General features: G+C 42.0%; 1 protein-coding gene across 1 annotated transcript; it reads right to left on the bottom strand.

Annotated features, from left to right (window-relative positions):
- On the bottom strand, positions 1-25,624 carry LOC144889290 (vigilin-like). The gene is made up of 9 exons (XM_078769373.1): positions 25,387-25,624; positions 18,582-18,803; positions 18,075-18,293; positions 16,825-16,966; positions 14,522-14,652; positions 14,217-14,321; positions 8,731-8,865; positions 4,266-4,409; positions 1-753 (listed from the first exon to the last, which is right to left on the bottom strand). Exons 1-9 carry the CDS (start codon positions 25,516-25,518, stop codon positions 553-555), a joined length of 1,431 nt encoding a protein of 476 aa, XP_078625499.1. The 5' UTR covers positions 25,519-25,624; the 3' UTR covers positions 1-552.
- Positions 25,625-26,120: the final 496 nt, after the last annotated feature.

The following is a 26,120-nucleotide window of genomic DNA, read 5'->3' as shown; positions in this document are numbered from 1 at the left end:
AATTTTTCAGAGTAAATTTATTGAGATAACATTACAATATTTTTCCAATTATCTTTTTAACTCATAGTTCACGTGTCCTGTTGCTTTACTCATTCTCATCCTCCCATTATGTTAATCGTTGGTTTAATTCCATCTTTAATTTAATTTATTTCGCTTTCCCAAGATTCATGAGCAGCACACAAGGATTAGCAAAGTTGATGATAGGCAGGATTGGCTTCTATGCCTTTCAGGTCTTCTAGTTTCCAGATATAAACTATGGGCCTGATTGTAACAAGGGGTACGGGCAATCAAAATCATAATGAAAAATAAATATAATAAAAATGTCACATGCAAGTCTTGAAGGTAACATGTGGTGGCAGCAAATTGCTTCTTTGAAAGAGTACAATGAAGAATGCAATTGAATGGAAAGAAGAGAAGAGAATAAGAAAAGGTGAAAAAAGGAGCAATGGTGAGTTTGGAATTTATGGATGATGACGGCAAGTTGATCTCTTATTCCTCAATTAAAATCAGTTTCACATCCCATGCAGTTGTCCAACAAAGTGAAGTGTTAAATTATGAAATTCTGTAACAAACCTTATACTCATCCATAATCCTGCGGATAACTTTTCCGCGTGATCCAATTAGCCGAGAGTGGACACGGGTATCCAGTTTGATATCTTCACTGATCATTTCTTCAAAGTTGGACACAATCTTGAGTATATCATCACGAGCGGCAAGTGTGTTGCTTTCATAACCGGTGATGGTAATCACATTCTGTCAGACAGCAATATATGGTAAGCATTTAAGTGCAACAATATATATATTTACATGTAGAGCATTTTTAATGCAAAACAAACCAATTTTAAAATGTCTTCAGTGTCAACGCTGCTCCAAATACTTGTTTTATACAAACATCTTAGCTGATGCAAGAACTCAAAAGGCAAAATAAATTATTTTCAAAGATAAAAACAAAACATCAAGGTTAGAGAAAGGTATTCAGCACCAATTTGTACCTTCATTTTGAGATAAAGAACAAAACTTCAAAAGTCATAATTCCTTTATCAGTCACAGTGGATTAGCATACCAAAGATGAATGAATTTGTGATGTTCATTAACAGATGGTGATTGAAGCAGTCTTCATCATACTAAAATACGCAATTTGGTGTCTATTTTTTGACCGTGATACCAATTCGGACGTTACTTATCGAATCTCAACCAAACTTCATAGGAAGTCTAAGGGTCACACAATGGAGGTTGTAGCGAATTCATCCCCCCTCACCCCCCCTCACCCCCTCCCAAGTGGGTTGTCCACCTTAGGCAAAATCAATGTTGAAGTGCATACCTGTGTTAAGATAGCTTATCGTGCCATTTTTCCAATGTTACTTCCAATAAAAGAGTAATCTATATATAATCTATATATAATGAAGAAAGTGTACGTATGTATGTATGTATGTATGTATGTATGTATGTATGCATGTATGTCCGCTCTTCACCAATTGGTTGGACAACTGACCTCACACCACCCACAATTGTAACCGGAAATATTTAAACAAAGTACCCTCAGGACCCAAAAGAGTTCACCCCTCTACTTCCAGAGGGCCCAAAGGACCCCAAGGACACCAAAAGACCCAAACAACTCTGAGGACCCAAACAACTCTGAGGACCCAAACAACTCTGAGGACCCAAAATACGCCGAGGACCCAAAATACGCCGAGGACCCAAAATACGCCGAGGACCCAAAATACGCCGAGGACCCAAAATACGCCGAGGACCCAAAATACGCCGAGGACCCAAAATACGCCGAGGACCCAAAATACGCCGAGGACACAAAATACGCCGAGGACCCAAAATACGCCGAGGACCCAAAATACGCCGAGGACCCAAAATACGCCGAGGACCCAAAATACGCCGAGGACCCAAAATACGCCGAGGACCCAAAATACGCCGAGGACCCAAAATACGCCGAGGACCCAAAATACGCCGAGGACCCAAAATACGCCGAGGACCCAAAATACGCCGAGGACCCAAAATACGCCGAGGACCCAAAATACGCCGAGGACCCAAAATACGCCGAGGACCCAAAATACGCCGAGGACCCAAAATACGCCGAGGACCCAAAATACGCCGAGGACCCAAAATACGCCGAGGACCCAAAATACGCCGAGGACCCAAAATACACCGAGGACCCAAAATACGCCGAGGACCCAAAATACGCCGAGGACCCAAAATACGCCGAGGACCCAAAATACGCAGAGGACCCAAAATATGCCGAGGACCCAAAAGACCACAAAAACAAAAATACCCTGAAAATCAAAAAGACCCCAAGGAACCAAAACATCCAAATGACTCAGAGGACCCAAAATACCCCAAAGACCCTTGAAGACCCAAAAGAAGAAAAACACCAAAAATACCCCAAAGACCGAAAATACCCCAAAGACCGAAAATACCACAAAGACCAAAAATACCCCAAAGACCGAAAATACCCCAAAGACCGAAAATACCCCAAATACCCAAAATACCCCGAAGACTCAAAATACCCCGAAGACCAAAAATACCCAAAATACCCCGAAGACCAAAAAGACTCAGAAGACCCAAAAGACCATGAAGATCCTTAAAGACCCAGAAGACTGAAAAGGCCCCGAAGACCCTCAAATACCCAAAAGACCAAAAAGACCTGAAGACCAAAAAGACCTGAAGACCCAAAAGCCTCTGCAGACCCCCGGAGACCCAAAAGGCCCTGTAGACCCAAAAGGCCCCGTAGACCCCGAATACCCAAAAGGCCCTAAAGACGTTGAGGACCCCAAAATATCTTAAGGCCAAGGGTTCAGGCTTGGGGGCATGTTCACGAGGCTGTACCGTCGAATAAACTTTTCCAACCCATCATTTTGATGGGCTTTTCTACTTGTAACAACAACGATAATAGCATAATATTAATGTTATTACAAAACAATATTAATACTAATAATATCCCTTGTCGCCAAAGGGTTTTTCGTCCTTGAACAAATGCCGTGCTAATGTGTATAAATAGCTTATTGTGCCGTTTCGTGGAGGCACCCTAGCAGAAGTGAAAATATTATAAACCACAAACATATTTGATTACCTTTCAAAACAGTCGCTGCTGTTTAACACTAAACTGAAAGGGAGGAAACCTGACGTTCTTGAGGCATTGTATTCTTATCGCACCCACTACAGACTAACGAACCCGAGACTAGATAAACTGTAATTTATATACCCCAGAGAGGATAATAACATGCCCTTGCTGTCATTCTAGTAGGGAGTGGATGTACTACAGGGTGATTTTTAAATTATTATTCGAGAACCTAAATAATTCCCATACACTAAAAACTGCAACAGTTAGGAACGTAATATTTTGCTGAACTGCTTCACCAGTTTCCATATCGCTGATTTCAAAAGTTTCATACAACCACCAAAGCGACTTTTAAATGCAATTTGACATTCCCTAAGGATGCATTCTTGATGTCATGTTCGATGAGAAACACACGTTCTTCCACAGTGAGCGCCATGGCTAAATGTCACTGCCAGGTCACGTGATAAATCACATGATACCTGATAGCTCTCAGGCTCATGTTAAGTCTTTCTGTAACATTAGGCTACATTTACGCAAAATATTAGGTTTCTATCAGATATCGTTTTTAGTGTATGGGAATTATTTAGGGTTCTCAAGCGACAGAGTGACTGACCGATGAGCATTGAAACAGATGAGAAGGCATCAAATAGAGATGCTTTAATCTAGAAAATTCCAAACTTGACCTTCAGCCCAAATAGTCATGACCATAATTAGGAACAAAGAACAAAGAAGGTTTGTGTTTTGTGCGTCGGTTTGACTTTTTGTGTGATTAATGTTAGCTCTTTCACGAGCCTCGATCTTGTATACAAAAAAGAAAAGGAAAAAAAAAAGGGCAATTCTTGTCGATTTTCTTCAGGCAGACGATACAGTACGCATTTGGTGGAAGTTGTGTAAAAGTAACACATATTGGAGCTTCAACGATGAAGGAATATACTCGTATTACTTCTATAAAGAAGATGAAGAAGTAATATCCCAACAGGCAGGGCTTACAACATGAGCCTTGTACAGCCGTCAGTGCACAGCAGTTTGGAATTATCATTTCAGCATGGGTTTGAGTGTTCAAAAGCACAAACAAGATACAAATGAATTGTATTCCAACATCAAAACATCAAGCAAATGTTCAGAAATGCATGCTTGGTGTAAAAGTCAAAAAGCAATGACAAACAAAAAGTGAATCAAGAAAATATCGACAAAAAACCTGGTTTTCATCGCCCTTGTCTGGAAACTGGATGTTGACGTCATGCTTTTTGCGGATCTCGGTGATGATGGCTCCTTTTCTCCCGATGATCTTGGGGTGATATTTCGTGTCCACATTTACAGACAACTTGAAACTCCGGAGAACCTGAAAGAGAACAATGAACGGATAAGAGCACTGTCAAATGATAAAGTATGTAGCATTATCCCAAACGATGTACTACTCAAGCAAATTACATACGAGTGAAGTTTTTGGCATGCCAATGCAAATCCCATGCTTCCCACCAGTTGAAAGCAAAGTTGAAAGATAGAAAACAGTTTAAGGGTGTAGTACTGGTGAAAAATTGAGAAAGCTACATAGGTACCTTTGAGAGGCCTTTACACAAAAACAAAGTCAAGTTCATATCTAATTTTCAGTTTTTCTTGAAAGATATAATCTTGGCTTTAACTCAGACCAGTTTCAACGCTTCTTTGTCATATTACATGCATATAATTTGCATAAATTAGACCGTCAATAAAAAACAAGGAAAAACAAAGAACACATTTCTACTTCTATCTTCTATGTCACCTATCATTCTTTTCACACAAAACTTGGTACATGTATTATACATGTGTTACTCTACTACCTGATGAGAGAATTTTGTGAAATTATGTCAAATGTTCACTAATTAGCTAATTATGCCAATTACCAGATAAAACTTGGTTGTCCTTCAATAAATCCACAATGGCTACTCCTATAAACAAAAGCCTTCATCATTTTAAAGGAAGTGATATTCTGAATATCCTGTCCAAATTTCAGCCCAAAAGAATGATGCATTTCCCAAGTTATAACAAATTTCATGCAAAATATTATATTGAATTGAAATTTGAATTTTTCAATAATTAGGGGTACTTCTATGACCTCTAATAGCATGATTCTTGTTTATAAGACTATCAGGAAACTGTTCAGCTAAAAAATAAAAAAATTAAAAAAATCACCCGTTCACCAGTACTACACCCTTAACCAGGAATGACCCAATAACAAATTTTGAGTTTCAATTTTTTCCCCCATTTTGACCTTTGTGACCCCAAGTCCCCACCACTTGCGGCATGAAGAAGAACACTCCTTTTTGCAGCTTTGAATGCATAGAGCCGCTGAATCCGTTTCCTAGGCTACTGGGCACATTCCTGGACAAGGCGGCACTTCGACGCAGGATACTGGAATTGCTCATTCTTCCCAGTACACTGGTACTCATTTGGCCGACCTCAAAAGGATGACAGCCTGAGTCAACCCACCTGGTGTTATTTCAACGGCACGAACAGGGGCTCAACCTCAACACCCTTAGATTTTAAGCCAACCAAATTAATTGTTAAAGGAAGACCCCAGACCCCAAATTTTTTTTTTAGTTAAATGCTTCTACATAATCTTTGATCAGTACACAACAACATAATCTAAAAAAAAATCAACCCGCGAAGTCGTTTCCTTGTAATCCGACCTTAAATGCGCCAATAATAGACCATCGACGAAAACGCTTCTGCAAATCTTAGACCACATGACCATGCACAGTGTGACGTCACACGAGGTGATCGGGGAAGCCGGAAATACTTTACAAATGGTTTACAATACAATAGTGTGGAGTGTTTCTATTCTAGTTATATTGTCCTGCATATCGGATTCTAAATGGTTTATAGTTGTGTTTTGTACGGGTGCAGCAAAGTCTCGGAGCCTTTTGTGCGAACACTGCATGAATTCCCGAAGGATGTTGCCAGTAATAACGGCTCCAGTTTTCTAATGTGCGTGCTGATGAGAAACAGGGATTTTTAAAGCCGCACTGTATTGAATCCTTATCGCATTTTGACGTTCGAAATCCTGTCATTCTCAGGCTCCAGAGGTGACTTGACGTCATGCTGGCTTTATTACATCATGTTCTAGCACAATGTGACCCTAGTGACATCACTGCAATAGAGTCTACGTCATCTCGCGCAAGATTCAATAAAGTGCACCTTTAAGTGGTCTAAAGGGCCATAACATTTGGCTGGGCACTGTGTTAGTACTAGGAGTGCAGTCCTAGAAACAAAATATAATGTATAATAGGTAGCCAATTTATTTTGCTGGTTTATACCAATATTTGCATGTAAAGTGTAAACAACGTTTCATGATTGAAGAGCCCCTTTAAAGTATGTACGCAACCATAAATTGAGAGATTATGAACCCCCCCTTTCATTCAAGAAAAACAATGGTATTATAATCATAAACACAGGCTCGAATGCGAGTGTACTGTCACTACGTGTACCCAAAGACCCAACCATAGGCCTAGGCCTACACTAAATTGTAAATGACGTTTGTGTCAGATATAAAATGTGGGCTATCCCCTCCCGGGATGCGAGCATAATTGTTTATGTATCGACTTATTTCGTCTAGCAGAACATGCCTGCCATAAATATAAATAAATTGGCCAAAATTCTACGAAACGCCGACGTATAGTGATGAGTGCATTTGTACACTACACTCAGTAGCTGCAGCCTGCGTGTCTGTGGCTATGCCATGATACAGGCACAAGGCGATCGGGTTTTTACCGTTTTATCGATCAAAACCCTCCCATCTACTTTCTCAACAATCCTCTCCAAGAAGTTCTGTCGCTCAAGCTTTTGGGTCTCACTATCTGCCATGATCTTTCTTGGGAAAACCACATTTCCAAGCTGGCCTCCAAAGCCAGTCGCCGACTGGGCATCCTCCGTCGTGCGAAGTCCTTCCTAGGCACACCTGAGCTCCTCACCACATACAAGGCTTTCATCCGCAGCTCAATGGAATGCTGTTCTCCCCTATGGGCTGGTGCTCCTGCCTCACACCTGGCTCGGCTTCACGCTGTTGAATCCAAAGCTTTCAGAATCATTGGAATCTCCCGCGATGAAGCTATCTCTGAGGGCCTTTCACTCACTCACCGCAGGCAGGTAGGTGGTCTTTCTGTCTTCTACCGACTCCTCTCCGACCTTGCTCCCCCAGCTCTCTCTGTGCTCTGTCCCCCAAATATTCCTACAGGTCGCACAAGATCTGCCAGCCACCCTCTGATGGTTAAACTGCCGAAATCTCGGCTCTCTGCTCACCTTCACTCTTTCATTCCTCTTTTCTCCCACCTTCCCACCTCTGGAACAAACTCCCACACTCACTTCAATCACACTCCTCCCTCCAGGTCTTTAAAACAGCTGTTCACCACCATCTCTTATCTTCCCCCATCCAAAACCTTGATCTTTTCTACCCCCGCTAATTCACCCCAGATCCACCTTGTTTGAAATTCCAACTTCTTTCCTGGAAGTCCTGGCAGTGTCCATATGTTTTATACCTCTCCCATCCCCACCCTTCCCATGCCTCCCCCCCAAAGCCCTCTCCCTCCCACAGTTCTCTCGATGTCTCCATGTCTCTCGGTCCCTGCTCTCAAATGTTGTGTTTGTGTCCTTCCCCCTCTTGTCTACCGCTCCCGATGTTATTTGTTTTATGTGTCTGTTTGTCTTTCTGTGTGATTAATGTTCGCTCTTTCACGAGCCTCGATCTTGTATACAAAAAAAAAAAAAAAAAAAAAATTACTACTGCAATAACACTCGCTTGATATAAATATTCCTCGCATATTTAACCGAAACTATCAACAAGTAGGCTAGCCCAACACGTACCAGTAATCTAAATCTGCGAGCCGTTCAGCATCATCTTCGTCGTTTTCCACTTTGACCTCCATATTGGCCTCTGGATCTTCATCGGCGTATTCCGGCTCAAACTGATATGGTTGAACACCAAATTCTCTCCGTTCTATATCAAATTCTTCTACAATACTTTCCTCAGCCTCTGATACGTATTCATCGGCTGAAAAGTCCGACAGATCAGAGGAAATATCGAGCGATTCGGAGTCAGAAACTTCTTCTTCTGCCATGTCTGCCATGTTTATGCACTGTGTGCACCACGATCGGCTGAGATCTATACCTCATGTGACGTCACAGTGACGTCACAAGGATTTCAGAACTAGCTTCTTTTTTTTTAATCGTGCCTTTTTAAAAACGCATTTTACGACTAATTTAGCGTCGAATTTTTTTTTCTTTTTAAAAATTAAACATTACCTAATTCTAAAGATTTAAATAATTGAATTTTTTTTGGGGGTCTGGAGTCTTCCTTTCAGCCAACCCCAGACCTCAAGTCCAAAAATTACATATTTCATACATACCCCAATGTTAATTACATATACAAAGTTTAATTTTAAAATGTACAAAAATGTGCCCATGAATGGATTTTTATTTGACCTTTTTACCCCACTCCAAAATGTGAGCCCAAAATGACGTGTCCCACACCTTCTTGCCATATGGTGATCATAACTACCAAGTTTGGTGAATTTCTGCCCAACTGTTTAGGAGGAGATAGCATGCCAGACAGAGGAGCAGATTACAATATCCACCCTTTTTTGACAAAGATTGTGGGGATAACGGGTAACTCAATACTTTCTTCATACCCGGTTTTCCTGTTCAGCCTGGAGTTCTTTCGCTCTGTCCATTAAGCCTTTCTCTGCTCGCTCCACATTTGATGCCACACCCATGACTTTGATTACGTTAGACTTCTCTTCGGGTGGTGGGATGGCAATGTTAACCTGCAAAAAGACAACATTTGGTGTCATGCCATTAGTTCTCAAAAAGCTTACCAAACTAGAGCATTAATCAGAACATGAGCTCGTAGCGCAAACCATGGCCGTATTCACAATATTATACAGGGCCTTCAGAAAGTATTCACACCCCTTGACTTTTTCACATTTTGTTGTTAGTTTGAATTTAAAATCGATTAAATTGAGATTTTTTTTTCACAGATCTACACATTAATACTCCATCATAATGTCAAAATGGGAAAAAAATTATAGAATTTTTTTACAAAACAATTAAAAATGAAAAGCTGAAATGTCTCGAGTCAATAAGTATTCGACCCCTTTGTTATAACACTCCAAATTGAGCTCAGGTTCATCCAATTTCCTTTGATAATCTTTGAGAAGTCTTGACAACTTGATAGGGGTCCATCTGTTGCCAAATCAATTGATTGGACAAGATTTAGAAAGAAACACACCTTTCTCGATTAGATCCTACAGTTGGCAGTGCATGTCAGAGCAGAAACTCTACCACGAAGTCCAAGGAACTGTCCGTGGAAATCTGAGATAAAATTGTGAGGAGGCATAGATCTGGGGAAGGGTATAAAACAATTTCTAGAGTGTTGAAAGTTCCCAAGAGCACAGTGAGCTCCATCATTAGGAAATGGAAAGAATATGGAACTACTGCCCTGGCCATTCGAACAAACTGAGCAACAGGACAAGAAGGACCTGGGTCAGGAGGTGACCAATAATCCAATGACCACTGACAGAACTACATAGAACCTTGGCAGAGATGGGAGAACCTGCTGGAAGGACAACAGTCTCGACAGCACTTCACAAATCTGGGCTTTACAAGAGTGGCCAGACGAAAGCCACTCCTGAGAAAAAGGTACATGAAAGATGCAAAGCATGAGGCAAAATATTCTGTGGTTGATGAGTGAAAACTGAACCCTTTGGCCTGAATGCAAAGTGCTACATCTGGCAGAAACGGAGCACAACATATCACCCATCTAATACCATCCCATACCATACCACGGTGGTGGCAACATCATGCTATGGGGATGATTTTCAATGGCAGGGACTAGGAGACTTGTAAGGATATAGGGAACACTGAATGGAGCCTAATACAGGCAAATCCTTGTGGAGAACCTACTTTAGAGTGAAAAAAAACTTTCGACTGTGGTGAAGATTTACTTTCCAACAGGACAATGACCTGGAGCATACAGCAAAAGCAACACTGGAATGGCTTCAGAACAAGAATGTGAAAGTCCTTGAGTGGCCCAGCCAAAGCTCAAACTTGAATCCCATTGAGAATCTGTGGAAAGCCTTGAATATTGCTGTTCACTGATCCTCCCCATCCAACTTGACAGAGCTTGAGCAAATCTGCAAGGTAGAATGGGGAGAAACTCCTCAAATCCAGATGTGCAAAGCTGATCCAGACATAACCAAGAAGACTCGAAGCTGTAATCGAGGCTAACCCCCGCTCTAGTAGGGAAAATGGCCTTTAAAATGCATGTTGTTGTGTTGTACTCGAAGCTGTAATCACTGCCAATGGTGATTCTACGAAGTATTGACTCAGGGTGTTGAAACCGTATGCAAATTATATAGTTCTGTATTTCGTTTTTAATTTTTTTGAAAGTAAATTTTAAAAAAAATCCACTAGGACATAATAGGCACTCTGCCATATAGCCCAAATCGGTGGAGTGTTGCAGTGATGGTTGTCCTTCTGGAAGTTTCTCCCATCTCCACACAGGATCTCTGGAGGTCAGCCAGAGTGACCATCGGGTTCTTGGTCACCTCTCCTACCAAGGCCCTTCTCCCCCGATTGCTCAGTTTGGCCGGGCAGCCAGCTCGAGAAAGAGTCCTGGTTGTTCCAAACTGCTTCCATTTAAGAATTATGGAGGCCACTGTGCTCTTGGGAACCTTCAATGCAGCAGACATTTTTTTGTAGGCTTCGCCAGATCTGTGCCTCGACACAATCCTGTCTCTGAGCTCTGAAGGCAGTTCCTTTGACCTCATGGCTTGGTTTTTGCTCTGATATGCATCGTCAGCTGTGAGACCTTATATAGACAGGTGTGTGCCTTTCCAAATCATGTCCAATCAATTGAAATTACCACAGGTGGACTCCAATCAAGGTGTAGAAACATCTCAAAGATGATCAAGACAAATGGGAGGCACCCGAGCTAAATTTCAAGTGTCATAGCAAAGGGTATGAATACTTATGTCAATGTGATATTTCAGTTTTTTCTTTTTAATAAATTTGCAAAACTTTCTAAAATCCTGTTTTCTCTTTGTCATTATGGGGTATTGAGTGAAGATTGATGAGGGAAAAAATGAATTTAAACGATTTCAGCATAAGGCTGCAACATAACAAAATGTGAAAAAAGTGAAGGGGTCTGAATACTTTCTGAATGCACTGTATATACAAGTACACATAAGCATAAATAAATACAAAACAATCACCAGACATTTGAACAACCCTGGTGTTGGCTTCGCGGTTAGGGTGCCGGCTTGGAATCCTAGGGTCCTGGGTTCGAATCCCAGTCGATCGCTGAATTAACGCCAGGGGGGTTGACTCAGCCTGTCATCCTTCCGAGGTCGGCAAATTGAGTACCAGCTTGCTGGGATGAATGATCCCGGTGTGTACCCCGGTTTAGAATAGGTACACTGTATCCCTGCACATCGTAAGAGGCGACTAAGGGTTGGCGTCAGGAAGGGCATCCGGCCTTTAAAAAAAGAACATTGCCTCAAACAGGGAACCATGATTGTCATGGGGCCCGCAAGGCTAACCCCCACTCTAGCGGGGAAAATGGCCTTAAAACGATCATTCATTCATTTCATTCACCAGACATTTGAACACAAATAATCAAACAATTCCAGATGGGGTCGAAGTTGGTTGTAAGGCTTCTTCTTCTTCCTGAAGGTCATCATACTTAACTCAGAAACGTGATCAACAGCACATTCACCAGAATATATTTAACAAAAAGTTGAAATGATTATTTGACATTTGTGATGGATTCTGATTTGGATGTAATTGCTTTTCCATTATATTTTCCCTCATTTCAAATATGTTAATGTTTCTTTTACTCTTGAGCAACGCCGGGTACTCCAGCTATAAACGCTTTTATACTTTACTCGGGGTACAAATACAAATACAACTTTGTCTGGGGGTAAAATAGGCTATGTGGCCGCGGCCTCATTCAGGGGTGCGGGGGACCAGGAGAGGGGCATAAATTCGCCATGTAAGTGCACTGTGTAGCGCCACCTGGGGATGGTGGCAGAGGGTATTACAATTTCCTTTTTTACCTGTGTAAGAATGAGGTTATGAAGCACTCCTTGCACGATAAAATTTTTCCTCCTTCCCTTCCCCCACTCTCCCAAAATGGAGGGGCCTGTCAAAGCCACCCCCACCACCCCCCAAAAGATGTATATGTAGTATATCTATCCCCTCCCTCTCCCCTCCCATTTCCACTCCTCCCACACCCTTCCTCACCTGCAAACTCCTCCACCCCCCAACGGCAACGCCGGGTACTCCTGCTAGTATGTGTGTATGACATGTATGTATGTATATATATATATATATATATATATATAAGTTCAAAACACACCTGGTCACAAGTGTGCCGCACTGACCGGGTCCTCAGTCGAGGTCCTCAGCATCATCCCGTTTCGGCCCTTCAACCTCGATACGGTCAGCTAAGGTGGGCCAGCAGGGGCATGTACACATCCACATGCAGCAACTGCATCTGGATGCATACATACCCCCACCCCCAGCCAGTGCGAACAACAACAACAACACCTCCACATCCAGAATCCACAGCACCAAACAAACATGGTGGAACACTCAAACACCCACCTTTATACCCTTCACCACTCACCAACAAAACACACCAGATCATTCATACACACACATACACACCACCAACCAAACAACCACCTACGCTTACATCATACACCACTCAACACACAAAAACACACACTCATGCAAAAATTAATTCATGCAAAAACACACACCCTCACCTACTCACTCATATACACAAAATAAGAAGTAATGATGGTAACAAAAAAAACAAAAAAAAAACACGCACACAACCAACCTACACCGTTCGGCGTGCCTCCATAAACTCCCTCCATATCCAAAATGAGCCTTTCAGGGCAACCTGGGCCACCTTGTCACACATCCTCCTTCTTTCTGTCCCACACACTCCCAGCCTAGCAAAAAACCACCTTTAGAGGCCATTTTTCCCCGCAAAGCGGGGGTTGGCCTTTTTCGGGAACCGTGGTTGTTGTTGTTTTTCGGTCCCCTTTTTGAAGCAATGTTTTACGGCCGGATGCCCTTCCTGACGCCAACCCTTTTTGCCGCCTTTAACGACAAACAGGGAATTACCAGTGAACTAGTACTCAATTAGCCGACCTCGGAAGGATGACAGGCTGAGTCAACCCCCCTGGTGTTAATTCAGCGATTGACTGGGATTCGAACCCAGGATCCTAGGATCCTAAGCCGGCACCCTAGCCGCTAGCCCAACACCAGGGTATGCAGCAAGACGTACACCAGGGTACCTAGCAAGAAATGCAGAAAAGGAATTGCCAATATACCCTCTACACCCCACCTCAAATGGCTGACACGAAACGTGCCAACCCTTCTCCCGGCACTCTGCCTCCAGCTCACTGTACTTTCCTCTCTTCCTCTCGTGCACCTCCTCCATGTTCTCTTCCCAAGGTACCGACAACTCCCCTAAGATGACCTGTCTTGTTGCACTTGACCAAATGACAATGTCAGGCCGCAACCTTGTCACACAGATCTCTGGGAATACCAATTGTGGCTTTAGGTCTGCCACCACCTGCCAATCACAAGCATCTGACAGCCCTCTTGCTTTCCACCTCCTCCTCCTCTTTCCACCTCTTTCCACTTGGCCCTCTTTGACAAACCACACCTCTCCCCCATCAGTCTCCTTCTCCACTCTTCTCTCTCTCGATCTCAGCACCTCTTGTTGCACCATCTGCACCACCACCGTCAGCACCTGATCACGTCGCCACCTGTATTGTCCTGCTGCCAATGCTACTGAACATGCACTCAGTGCATGCTGCACCATTCCCACACCTCCACACAAATAACATCTGTCCTCCTGCAACAACCCCCACAATCTCAAGTTTACTGGTGACGGAAGCACATATATATATTTTTATATATTATATATTTATATTATACATTAATATATTTTTTTTGATCTGTTATTCCATTTTCATTCAGTGATAGTCAATGGTCAACCATAGTGAAAAGAAAAACAGGCCAGAGTATTGCTGCAGCTGCATTTACATCAGGCGTCCTAAGTTGATCACCAGTGGAGTAATCTGCGGCCTCTCACCCCATATTCTTCCATCAAACGGCGGATCCCGGTGCCCTTTTGTCCGATGATGTAGCGATGCAGTTCAAAGGGGATCTCCATATCCCTTGTAATTGGAACTAAAGCCTGAAAAGGTGGTATAAAGGGACACAGATTCCAACTTCTGGATTTTCAACCCAAAAAAAAGAAAATGTGAATTTTTTTTAAAGCGAAACAATATACATATATAATATATATATATATATATATATATATATATATATATATATATATATTAAAAAAAAGAAGCTATGATAAGAAAATGAGTAACTCTAAGGTATGCTTACCATGAGTGCTTCTTTGGCTGAATCACACTTATCCTGGCGACCCGATATCACAATTACATCTCTGTAGTTTGGTAAGATGGAGTCAACCTCACCATTCACTTGAGTCACAGAATCCTGCTGCACACTTGGAGCTGAGAAACATTAATACTCCAGGTTTAGTAAATAATTTCTTCAACCAGCAAGTACTGCTATTAACAACAAAAAAACCCCAAAAGCAGCAAAAATAAGTGGCATAAAATAAACACTAACACTGCACATCCAGCAAAGGATGCTACCAACAGCCATGTGCTGCATGCAAGAAGACGAAAAAGAAGAATGAGAATAAGACTATATTGAAGAATAATAAGACTATAAAGAAGACTACAAAGAAGAAGCATGAAAACGAAGCATGCTACAAATACCTCGGAATAGAAGGTGATCCCCAGGTACAACACAAAAAATGCATAAAATAATCAGCAAAGAGTACATACGCAGAATAAGACCAATTCTGAAAACCTCGCTCTCACCAATGAACAAAATCATAGCTATAAACCAACTTGCAGTACCGGTATTCCAGTACAGCTGTGCAATTATAAACAGGCCACAATTGGAAATCAACAACTGAGACACTAAAACAAGGAAACTTCTAGCGACTCAAACTATTCCACAAAAACCAATTGATTCCGATGTTTTACTTGCAGAGACGACAAGGAGGAGACGGTCTGATGGAGCTGAACCAAGTGCACAGAACATCGTGTGCAGGACTGGGGGAGAAAGGGGTGTTGCAAAACATTTTACCTTATTTTCCTCCAAATGCGTGCACAACCGTAACGGGTTCTCAGGAGGGAAAAAAGGTAAAATGTTTTGCAACACCCCTTATGAGAAAAGCTCAATAGACTATCGAATGCGATTTGTACACGAGCAAGAAAACAAATCAGAAAAGGTATCCTTAATCCATTTAGCAACAAACTTCCAAAAACAGGTGCAAGTGTAGGATACTACACAGGAAAAGGAAACAGAAATAAATACAGCCACAATGATCGCAAAGAAGAAAAAGGAAAACTACAAAAAGAAATATCAGCAGATATACTCTTTACAAATGGAAGAATGACAAAAGAGCAGGAAGATTAAAAAAAAAGTGTTGGACAGAACAGGGATTGACAAGGAAGGATCATTGGTATGGCTTGGAAGAGGTCAAATCAATTGGGATGGAGAACGAGTCATCATAAATGCCCAAGACCAGGGACACTACACTAATGGCTTTAAGAAAATGGCGGGATTGAACCAAACAGCCAAATTCTTGTTTTGTGGGGTGGGAACACGACCAGTCACCTCCTTTCGGGATGTAAAAAAAACAAAAAAACAAACAAACAAACTCATGTCAGAACAGTTGTACACAGAAAGACATGACTGCGTCTGTAGAGTAATCCACTGGCACGTCGGAAAACATTTCAACATTCCGGTTCCAGAACAATCATGGATATACAAACCACATCTGATCCTTGAAAATGAACACATGCTGCTCATGCATGACAAGATGGTCCTATCAAGTGTGTAGATTGCAAACAAAGCATTGTATCTGGACATAGTGCTCAAACACAACAAGGAAAAGACAGCACTGTTGATTGAGGTTTCGGATGCCAATGACTTTGGACTAAATGCTTCAGAAACCAAGAAAATGCTCAAATACCAGGAGCTGAAAAATGAGGTCAAGAGGTTTTGGAAAATGAAGAAAGCTGAAATTATACCAGTGATAGTTTGAGCAACTGGGATGAGCAAGAAAACCCTTACTGAGTACTTGAAAATCATTCCAGGGCACATCACTACAAACGAGCTACAAGTGGAGGCCGTCAGAGGATCAGTAAGGATTCTAAACATAGCCTTTGGAACGAAGCAATGAGAAGGCCGTTTAACAATCTGGTTCATGAATAATGATCCTTTACCAAAAAAAGGAGGTGGAGATTTTGAGTTTTGGGAACCTCCTACCTCCTAAAACCCACATATGGAGATAACAACCAACAAAAGAAATATGTAAAGAAGAATACAAAGAAGAATGCAAGAAAGAAGAACAATAATAATAATACGAAGAAGAAGAAGAGGAAGAAGAAGAAGAAGAAGAAGAGAAAAGAAGAAGCACAGCAATAATAATTTTGGAAGAATAAGAAGCACAGGATGGAATGACCACAATTGATAGACATTCCATAAGAACAGAGAAAAACAACAAGGGAAGAAAAAGGAAATTGTGATTCATTATATGCTTTGCCAAATAAAGCACAAAACAAAGAAATCAATAAAAGACTTCATTCACAGATGATTATCCTCACCCTGTTGACTGTCCTCTCGCTCTGGGAACTTTATCTGTACGTCATGATCACGAGTTATCTGCTGTACCCGAAAACCTTTAGCTCCCATAATCACACGGTGGAACTTCTGGGGGATAACGCAGTCCAGAATGACCTGTGCATCCTGTTGTAAGGGTTGGGGATGGAAGCGGCAAATATAAGAATGTTTATCAAATGTAATATTCCTTTATAGTCAGGGCCCTTAGGGATATTTTGGTTCAAATTCTTCCAAAAGCATCAAATTTGGCGCAGATGTTGCCCATGCCATACTCTTTCGATTTTTGATGGGCGCCAAGGGCGGTATGATCCGGGGACCATACCGGTCCATCCCGCCATGTCACCTGACATATGACGTCATAATTAGGATATGCATCCAATCACATGGCGTACTATAAGTGGTCAAAGTTCAAAATGAATCGATCGAAAAATGAAGGCAGGGATCCATTTTTAAGGTTTTCATAAAATCCAATATGGCCGCCAGGTCACATGACCTATGACGTCATATTTATGACATGTATACAATCATGTATACATGAACCCGGATCATGATCGCACAAAAATTAAACACAAGGATATGGCATACAGTTCATAAAACATCAAAATCCGTACCTTTGTAATTAGACTGATGAACTGCATATGCCTGAAAATTAGGAAATAGACATGTAAATATTTCCTCTAATTGTCAAAAATAAGGTCAGAGTTCGATTACCCAACCCAGAAACATAAAATGGTGAACCTCGCGTAAATCTTGACAAAAAACTCAAAAACCGACATGTTTGACTCAAAAATGACCTTTAAGATGACCTTGAGGGTTGACCTTGACCTCGAATCATCAAAATAACATAATTGGATTCCTCGACCTCGAAAACCCCTGAAAAGTGGTATCATACATGATTCCAACCCTTTTGGTTATTCAACTGATTTTCCTCTAATCCGGGTGGCGGCCATTTATTATTTCGCCGATATGGGGCCCCCTGGCGGGGGAATCAAAATCGAAAGAGAATGACATGGGCAACATCTGGGCCAAATTTGGTGCTTTTGGAAGAATTTGAACCAGACGGCCCCAAAATATCCCTAAGGGCCCTGACTATTATGTTCTGTGGTTTAATGCACACTCGTAATAATGTTCCTCCATAATTAGGTGACCTGCCAAGCTTCACCATGGCTCTGCTTCACTCAGTTGAAAGCAAACCAACAACCAACAGGGCACAATTTCTTCCAAGTGTTCTTACCAGATCCTCCACAACCTCCAGTATTCGTTTCTTTGCAGCTTCCACACAGTCCTTTGCACCCTTCAACACCACCCGGTCGCTTTTCACACCCGTACGTGGGAAGCTAACCGTTACGCCTCCATATTCCTCCGCCAGGTCGCGTAGCACTTGTCCCCGGCGGGCGATGAAGTGGCGATGGTGCTTCTGGTCCACCGTTATGGCATCCTCAATGACGTTGTCCTTTTGAAAGGAAAGGACAGAATATTAGTATGGCTTAAGTAGATAAAGAAACAAGGGTGGTTAGTTCAAAAGATCTCTCACACACATTCAGCATTGCAATGAGTGCTCAGCAATAAAAAATAATTGGCTCAAGGTACAATCAACATCCCTTAAATCCAACTCCAGATTCTATACACTCTTCTCGAACAACATGTTCAATTTGTTTTCCGACAGTTTTCAACTTCTCTCCCCTCCTCCCCCTACCACCCTAAACCCCTTGCCTTTTTACTGTAAAATAAGGCTTCTTACCAGGTTCCTGATAAGCTCTTCCAGTTCTTGCTGGGCATCACTGATGGAAGCTTCCTTGCCAACGATGGTGATAAGCTCCTGGTCTTTGTCTTCGGCAGCTGGGAATATGATTCGTGCACCAGTGCGGTCGCGCACCTTGCGAATGTTGGAGCCACCGCGGCCGATCAGGAACCGATGGTATTCTGGCTTGGCTCGAATCTCGACCATACAGCTATTCACTTGCTGCATGCACAAGAGGAAAATACTTTTCAACTAAACAGGGTCCAATGTTATTTTGGCCTTAAAATAAAAATAAATAAAGAGCCTGGCTGGTGTTATGGTTTGAGTACTTGTTTGAGTACCGAAAGTTCGATCCCAATTCTGTTTTTGAAAAACATTTTTATGGAACTCTGCTTATAGAATTCTGCTTTATTGTTTGAAGAGAAATTCCCCAAATCCAGATGTGCTGAGCTGATAGACATACCCAGGAAGACTTGAAGCTGTAATCACTGCCAAAGGTGCTTCTACGAAGTATTGACTGAGGTTTGAATACTATTTTTGTATTTCATTTTTAATCATTTTGACAAAAAAAATAAATTCCAGTGACATTATGGGGTACTATATTTAGATCAGTGACAAAAAAAAATCTGAATTTAATCCATTTTAAATTCAGGCTGTAACATGAAATGTGAAAAAAGTCAAGGGGCGTGAATACTTTCTGAAAGAACTGTACAGGTACACTACCGGTCAAAAGTTTAAGAACGCCTCAATTATTCCAGTTTTTATTGAAATTTACGCAGTTTAATGTCCAGTGAATAACCTGAAATGGTACAAAGGTAAGCAGTAAACTGCTCAAGGTTAAGAAAAAAGTTTAGGTTGGAAAAAACGGGAAAATAATGTAAATTGCACAGTTACATGGTAAAAAAAGGCCTTCTTCAGGGAACAAGTAATGGGTTAACAACTTACAGCTGTTCTGCAGCAATGTAAGTAAATTAAGCCTTGAAAGTTGATGCAAACAATTCCTACAGGTGTCCCAACCTCTGCTGATTACTTGATTACAAACCCCCTGTCTGTATAAAAGCAGTATTGGAACAGACTGTGATTACACCCTCTGAAGCATTATTTGGACAATATTGCACTGCAGGAAGTAGTATATTGGAAACTGGAGGAGACTGACAGGAAGAGGTCTGGCAGACCCAAAGCCACAACAGAATCAGAAGACAAGTTTCTGAGAGTCAACAGCTTGCGTGATGGGCGGCTCACAGGACAACAGCTTCAAGCACAGCTTAACACTGGTCGAAGTAAGCAAGTCTGTTTCAACTGTGAAGAGAAGACTTCGAGCTGCAGGTTTGACAGGTCGAGTGGCAGTAAGAAAGCCATTGCTAAAATGGCAAAATAAGAAAAAGAGGCTTGCCTGGGCCATAAAGCACCGCCAGTGGACTACTGAAGACTGGAAGAAGGTCTTATGGACCGATGAATCAAAATTTGAAATCTTTGGTTCATCACGCAGGGTTTTTGTACGTTGTTGAGTAGGCGAAAGGATGGTTCCTCAGTGTCACACCAACTGTCCAACATGGAGGAGGAAGCGTGATGGTCTGGGGCTCTTTTGCTGGATCCAGATTCAGCGACTTGCACAGAGTGACTGGCACCCCCTGAACCAAAAGGGCTACCACAGCATTTTACAGCACCATGCAATACCCTCTGGTATACGCCTTGTTGGTCAGGGGTTCATCCTACAGCAAGAGAATGACCCTAAACACACCTCCAGGCTATGTCAAAACTAACATCGAGGAAAATAACAAGACGGTAGGCTTCAAATCATGGAATGGCCAGCACAGTCTCCAGACTTAAACCCCATCAAGCTGGTTTGGGATGAACTGGACAGACGGGTGAAAGCAAAGCAACCTACAAGTGCAACACATTTGTGGGAACTTCTGCAACAGTGTTGGGAAGAACTTCCCGGACAATATTTGATTTCCTTTGTGGAAAGAATGCCGCGAGTGTGTTCGGCGGTTATATCTGCAAAAGGTGGCTAATTTGCTGAGTCAAAAATTTAAATTAAATTTTGTTAAACAAAATGATTCTATGATTTCTTTTTTTATCTCAAATTGTTTATTTGTTCTCTGCTTAATTTCAGAGTACATTGAGACATTAAACTGCGTAAATTTCAATAAAAACTGGAAAAATTGAGGCGTTCTAAAACATTTGACTGGTAGTGTATGTTGCAAACATTTTTTGTTAATCTTAATCCCGATGCACAGTAGCCGATGTTTGCTGATAGTAAGGGAAACATATGAAAATCTGTTAACTAAATTGTTACCAAAAAATTTCTTCACCAATATGTTTGTAAAGGTGTGTAATAACATGTGTTAAAATGTTGAAGGTCAACTCCCGTGGGAAACCCAGAAAAAAAGCTGTTGAATTCGGGTACCGAAAAATTATTTTCGAGAATTTTTATTTTTTTTAATCGGCCCTTAAGTAACTTATGAGGGGTCAAATAAGGGTTTTTCATGATTCTGAGTTGATTGTTAACATTTATATTTCATCACAGACACCTTTGTGGAAAAATAATTTCTAAATATATCTCATTTTCTACTTTGCAGGACATGGAGTCTAGCAATATGGATGAAGACGTTACTCCACCTGTGCTCAATTGCTTCATCTGTGCACGCTCGGATACACCAGCTGAAAGGCTCATACAGGCAACTCCAAAGGGATACTCAACTTTATTGAAACAAGCAGAAACTGTCGAAAATGTTACTGTTGTGGAACGTATGAAGGAGGCTCAAAAGGAAGGAAAACTGAGGTACCACCAGAAGTGTAAAAATGATCTGTACAACAACTTTGTTGCAACCACCAAGAAGTCAGCTCAAGCATCAAAGGCAGAGAAAGAGTCATCAAAGTTGAAGAGAAGACGCACTACTTGTGAGTTCAGTTCATCAACTGGCTGCAGTTCTAGAAGATCACAGTCAGTTGACCTCCTGTATAAGGATGTATGCATTCTTTGCAACCAACCAGCCCAGCTCTACAAAAATAATCCAGCACAAGCTAGAAAGAAATACAGAGTGCCAGATAATTTGACTGCAGATACACTGAAGGCAAGCTTGCAGAAGACAGCACGGAGTCGCGGGGATGACTGGGGCACTGAAGTCACTGGACGCCTGGAAGGGATCAACGACTTGGTAGCAGAAGAAACACTGTACCATTTGCGATGCAAACTTATGTTTGCGAGAGATGACAGTTTGTCCAAGACTGATGAGGAAGGAAAAAGGAAGAGAGGACAGAGGAGTGTTGATGAGGAGTGAGAGGCAGTTTTTATTGAATTCTGCGAATGGTTAGACTCAGAATTAGAGCATGGGGTAATGAACATGGACCAAGTCCATGAAAAGCTGCAGGAGTTTGATCAGTCACCAGAGAAGAGCCTTTCTTATTCAAAGCATTGGCTAAAGATAAAACTTCTAGAGAAATACGAAGACACCTTGTATTTCACAACACAGGAAAGAAGGGCAGATGTACTCTGGCTCAAAGATGGCACCGACAATATTCTGCGAGGGCATCATGCTAATCTTGACCATGGAGATGAGAAGACTCAGATCATAAAGACGGCACTCAAGTTCATATCCAATGATATTGCCTTGATCGATTTAGGTCCAAAGTCATACTCCACCACACACAGTATGACTGACATCGATAGTCAGCTGACACTTGTTCCTGCAAGCCTTCAGATGTTCTTGAGACCGATTGTCAAGACAGACGAAAGAGTTGCCGTTTGGGGGCAGAATTTTATTAAGGCCTGTCGACCTCGGTCTGGAGTATTGCCACACCAAATGGGGCTTGCCATACAACTTGATCATAGATTTGGGTCAAAATGGATGCTCAACAAGTTCCACCGGCTGGGATACACCGAGTCTTACACGGAGACACAAAACTACAAATACTGCTTCCTTAATAGTAGGAGTGGAGATGATGTTCCAGATACTTCTGGCACTCTTGACACCATTGTGGAGGAAACCGATGAACAGATCAATGATGAGGTTGCGGTTGATGCTGCGCTTGAGGATCAATCAGTGATGACAGCCAAAGTGCCAGCCAGTGAAAGTGAATTGTCAAGTAATGATCAGGTGGTCTTTATGGAGGTTGGGGAAACAAACAATGCAGTCACTCAGTTTGTTGGAGACAATATAGATTTAAACATTGTCTCTATTCACGGAAACACTCCCTTTCACTCAATGGGTTGGATCGAAGTCACCTCTCCGGCACCACCTTTGCCAGATCCACAGACAACAGCAGCTTTCCCCCGGGTGAAGTTGAAGGCACTCGACAAAGCTAAGATCCTGAGAGGAACTGAAGTAAAGATTATTCCATTTACGAACAGGAAACAGATAGGAACGAACGCGATCATGTTTCTCCCCCTCGCTGAGCTTTCCTCCTCCCTGGCTCATGATCAGCCACTCCTCACTCCAGGTGACACACTCTGGGCAGCGGCAGGAGTGATCAAACCAGAGACTCTACCTCCAACAGAGGGTGCAGCTGCACAACATTCACTCCGTGCCTACCTGCAGACCCGGGACTGGATCCTTCTACAGAGCATGTCTCTGAACCCCAGTGACTATGGATGGACAATAGGTGTGCATGGGTATGAGCCAGTTCCAACACTGGACCCCACGGCACCTGAGGAGCTATTGCAGTTCACGAGCTGTAATTGTCATGGAGATTGCAGCAACCGGCGATGCAGCTGCAAGAAGAATGGGGTCACGTGCATCTCGGCCTGTGGAGTCTGTAATGGCATTACATGCAGAAACTGCAGTCATGATGTTGTTGAGTCTGAAGAAGACATAGACAATGACTGTTGAAACTTCTGACATTGTGAATGAGAAATAACTCTTGAGTATTATATATGTATGTGAAATAAAAGCTACTTTGTGTGTAAATGTAAAAGTGAAAATATAAATGTTAACAATCAACTCAGAATCATGAAAAACCCTTATTTGACCCCTCATAAGTTACTTAAGGGCCGATTAAAAAAAATAAAAATTCTCGAAAATAATTTTTCGGTACCCGAATTCAACAGCTTTTTTTTCTGGGTTTCCCACGGGAGTTGAACTTCAACATTTTAACACATGTTATTACACACCTTTACAAACATATTGGTGAAGAAATTTTTTGGTAACAATTTAGTTAACAGATTTGTGAAATATCTCATAAAATGCCCTTACTATGACGCATCAAGACCATCGGCGATTAATCGTCTCCAATCTTGTTTTGTCATAGATTTCCGCACTACAAGTCTGTCGAAGACCCTATTGTCGGTAAAAAAAAAAAAAAACACCTTTAGAGGCCATTTTTCCCCGCAAGCGGGGGTTGGCCTTTTTCGGGAACCGTGGTAGTTGTTGTTTTTCGGTCCCCTTTTTGAAGCAATGTTTTACGGCCGGATGCCCTTCCTGACGCCAACCCTTTTTGCCGCCTTTAACGACAAGCAGGGAATTACCAGTGAACTGGTACTCAATTAGCCGACCTCGGAAGGATGACAGGCTGAGTCAACCCCCCTGGCGTTAATTCAGCGATCGACCGGGTTTCGAACCCAGGATCCTAGGATCCTAAGCTGACACCCTAGCCGCTAGCCCAACACCAGGGTTAACCTGTTGTCGGTAATAAGATGATAATGAAGAAGAAATGCATGGAGAGGATGAGAACGTTGAGAGTTCTGTGCACTGTTGCTTTGGCAATAGTGCTGGTACATCACCAATGGAATGCCAGGAGAAAGAAGCAGCTGTGGTAAAGCCCAGGGTGGAGAGAAGGCCGGCTCAAGGAACATTCAACAAATTGCTTGTGGAAACACATGCGGAAGTATGCACACACACACACACACACTCACACACGCGCACATGCATGTTTCGCTAAATACTTAAGGAAACAGGTTAGGCTCGGGCTACTATAACGAACTATCACAATACCTTTTTGGACTTCAAAGTTCTTTAAGCAACAACTATTTAATAAAATGCTGCAGATGATACGACACTATGACCGGAAGTCACTGAAAGCTGAAGTTTAATCAACACCGACTGCTGTGCATGACACGTCCATGCACAACTGTTTCCGACAAATCATCACAAAATTTAACATCACAAAAAACCATCAAGATGATTTCCGATGCACCTAACAACCTTAACGACTACAGTCGTCAATTACTGCACATCACATGATTGTGAAAGACTTCCACATAATAAGCTGTTTCAGGCGGTGTCGAGTTGTATCGGCTAGTGCGCAACAGGGTTTGGACACCAAGTATGGTTACAAAATAAGATCGTACAGAGGAACGCACACTCGTGCAATGGTGGTTGGTAATGTGGGTGTGAAAATTTAATTTACAAGGATCGATTCTTTTAATTCCAAGAGTAATGATGTAAATAATTAAATGACCGTACAAATCAGTTGTAGAATGGTGATGCAATGTCTCAAAGTTGACATTTCCATTCTAGATTCTGAGACTAGTTATCCTAGAGGACATGCAACGTAGCCTGCTTTTATAGGTGACATCAGTACTGCAAATTAACGAGCATGATGTTGGTGCTTCGCAGTGTTAAAGAGCCATGAACTGTGCCAGGTTGATCCAGTTTGAAAAGGATGGAATGAACAGAGTTACTGGTATTGAACCAGCAATATACTCATAATTCATGAAAAGCACCTTCATGAGCCATGTACATGTACTGTTTTACTGATAAAAAATATTAAATTTAATTGACCAACATGGTGCTCTCACATCTTGAATATCGAGAATAATGAACGCTTGTATATCAATTATGTTAACCACAAACAACATTCCTACCTTCTCCTCAGCCACTTGCATCAACTGTCGACGAGCCCTCTCCACCTCCTCATTTGATCCGCGGATGGTAACTTTGTCAGAACCAGAACCTTCGGAGGGGAAATGAATGTGTACTCCGCCACACTCTTCCATGATGGAGCGCACCAAGCGGCCCTTGGCGCCGATCAAAGAGTTGTGCAGCTTCGCTGGGATTGTCACTTCGAGTTCCTTTATGTTTGTCTACAGCAGTAAGGAACATAATGGCATTAGTCAAATGTACCAGTTTGAACCGATGGGTACCTTGTTTAGTCATTAGATCAAAGACCAAATATTTCTATAGCATAGAAAGGTTCATTTTATTCCCCACAATAACATAGACAAAGTTAATGGTTTCTTGGATAAGAGGATGAATTAACAGATGGGTACAAGTCAAAGAATGAAAGATAAAACAACAACAAAACTTAACCCGAAATAGGGCGGGAGGGGGGGGGGGGTAGATTCTGCCCCCCCCCCCTCTACTTCTTTCGCCATATTTTCGCAGAAACTCTTTTCTCGTGCTGAACTTTCATGACTTTCTGTTCAAATCCTCTCGCACGATTTGATACTAATTTTATAAAAATCAGATCTAGGGTTGCCGCAGAATCCACCACTCCCTCCCACCTTTGTGAAGGTCCAAAATAACCCGGCCTGTTTCGGGTTGAGTCTCAACGTATAAATTATATGGAAACATTCATATCACGAAACCATATTTCCAC

Source organism: Myxine glutinosa, unplaced genomic scaffold (assembly GCF_964187855.1).
Source record: "Myxine glutinosa unplaced genomic scaffold, kmMyxGlut1.1 SCAFFOLD_2301, whole genome shotgun sequence".
Taxonomy (NCBI): domain Eukaryota; kingdom Metazoa; phylum Chordata; class Myxini; order Myxiniformes; family Myxinidae; genus Myxine; species Myxine glutinosa.
This window is presented reverse-complemented; position numbering and strand designations above follow the sequence as displayed.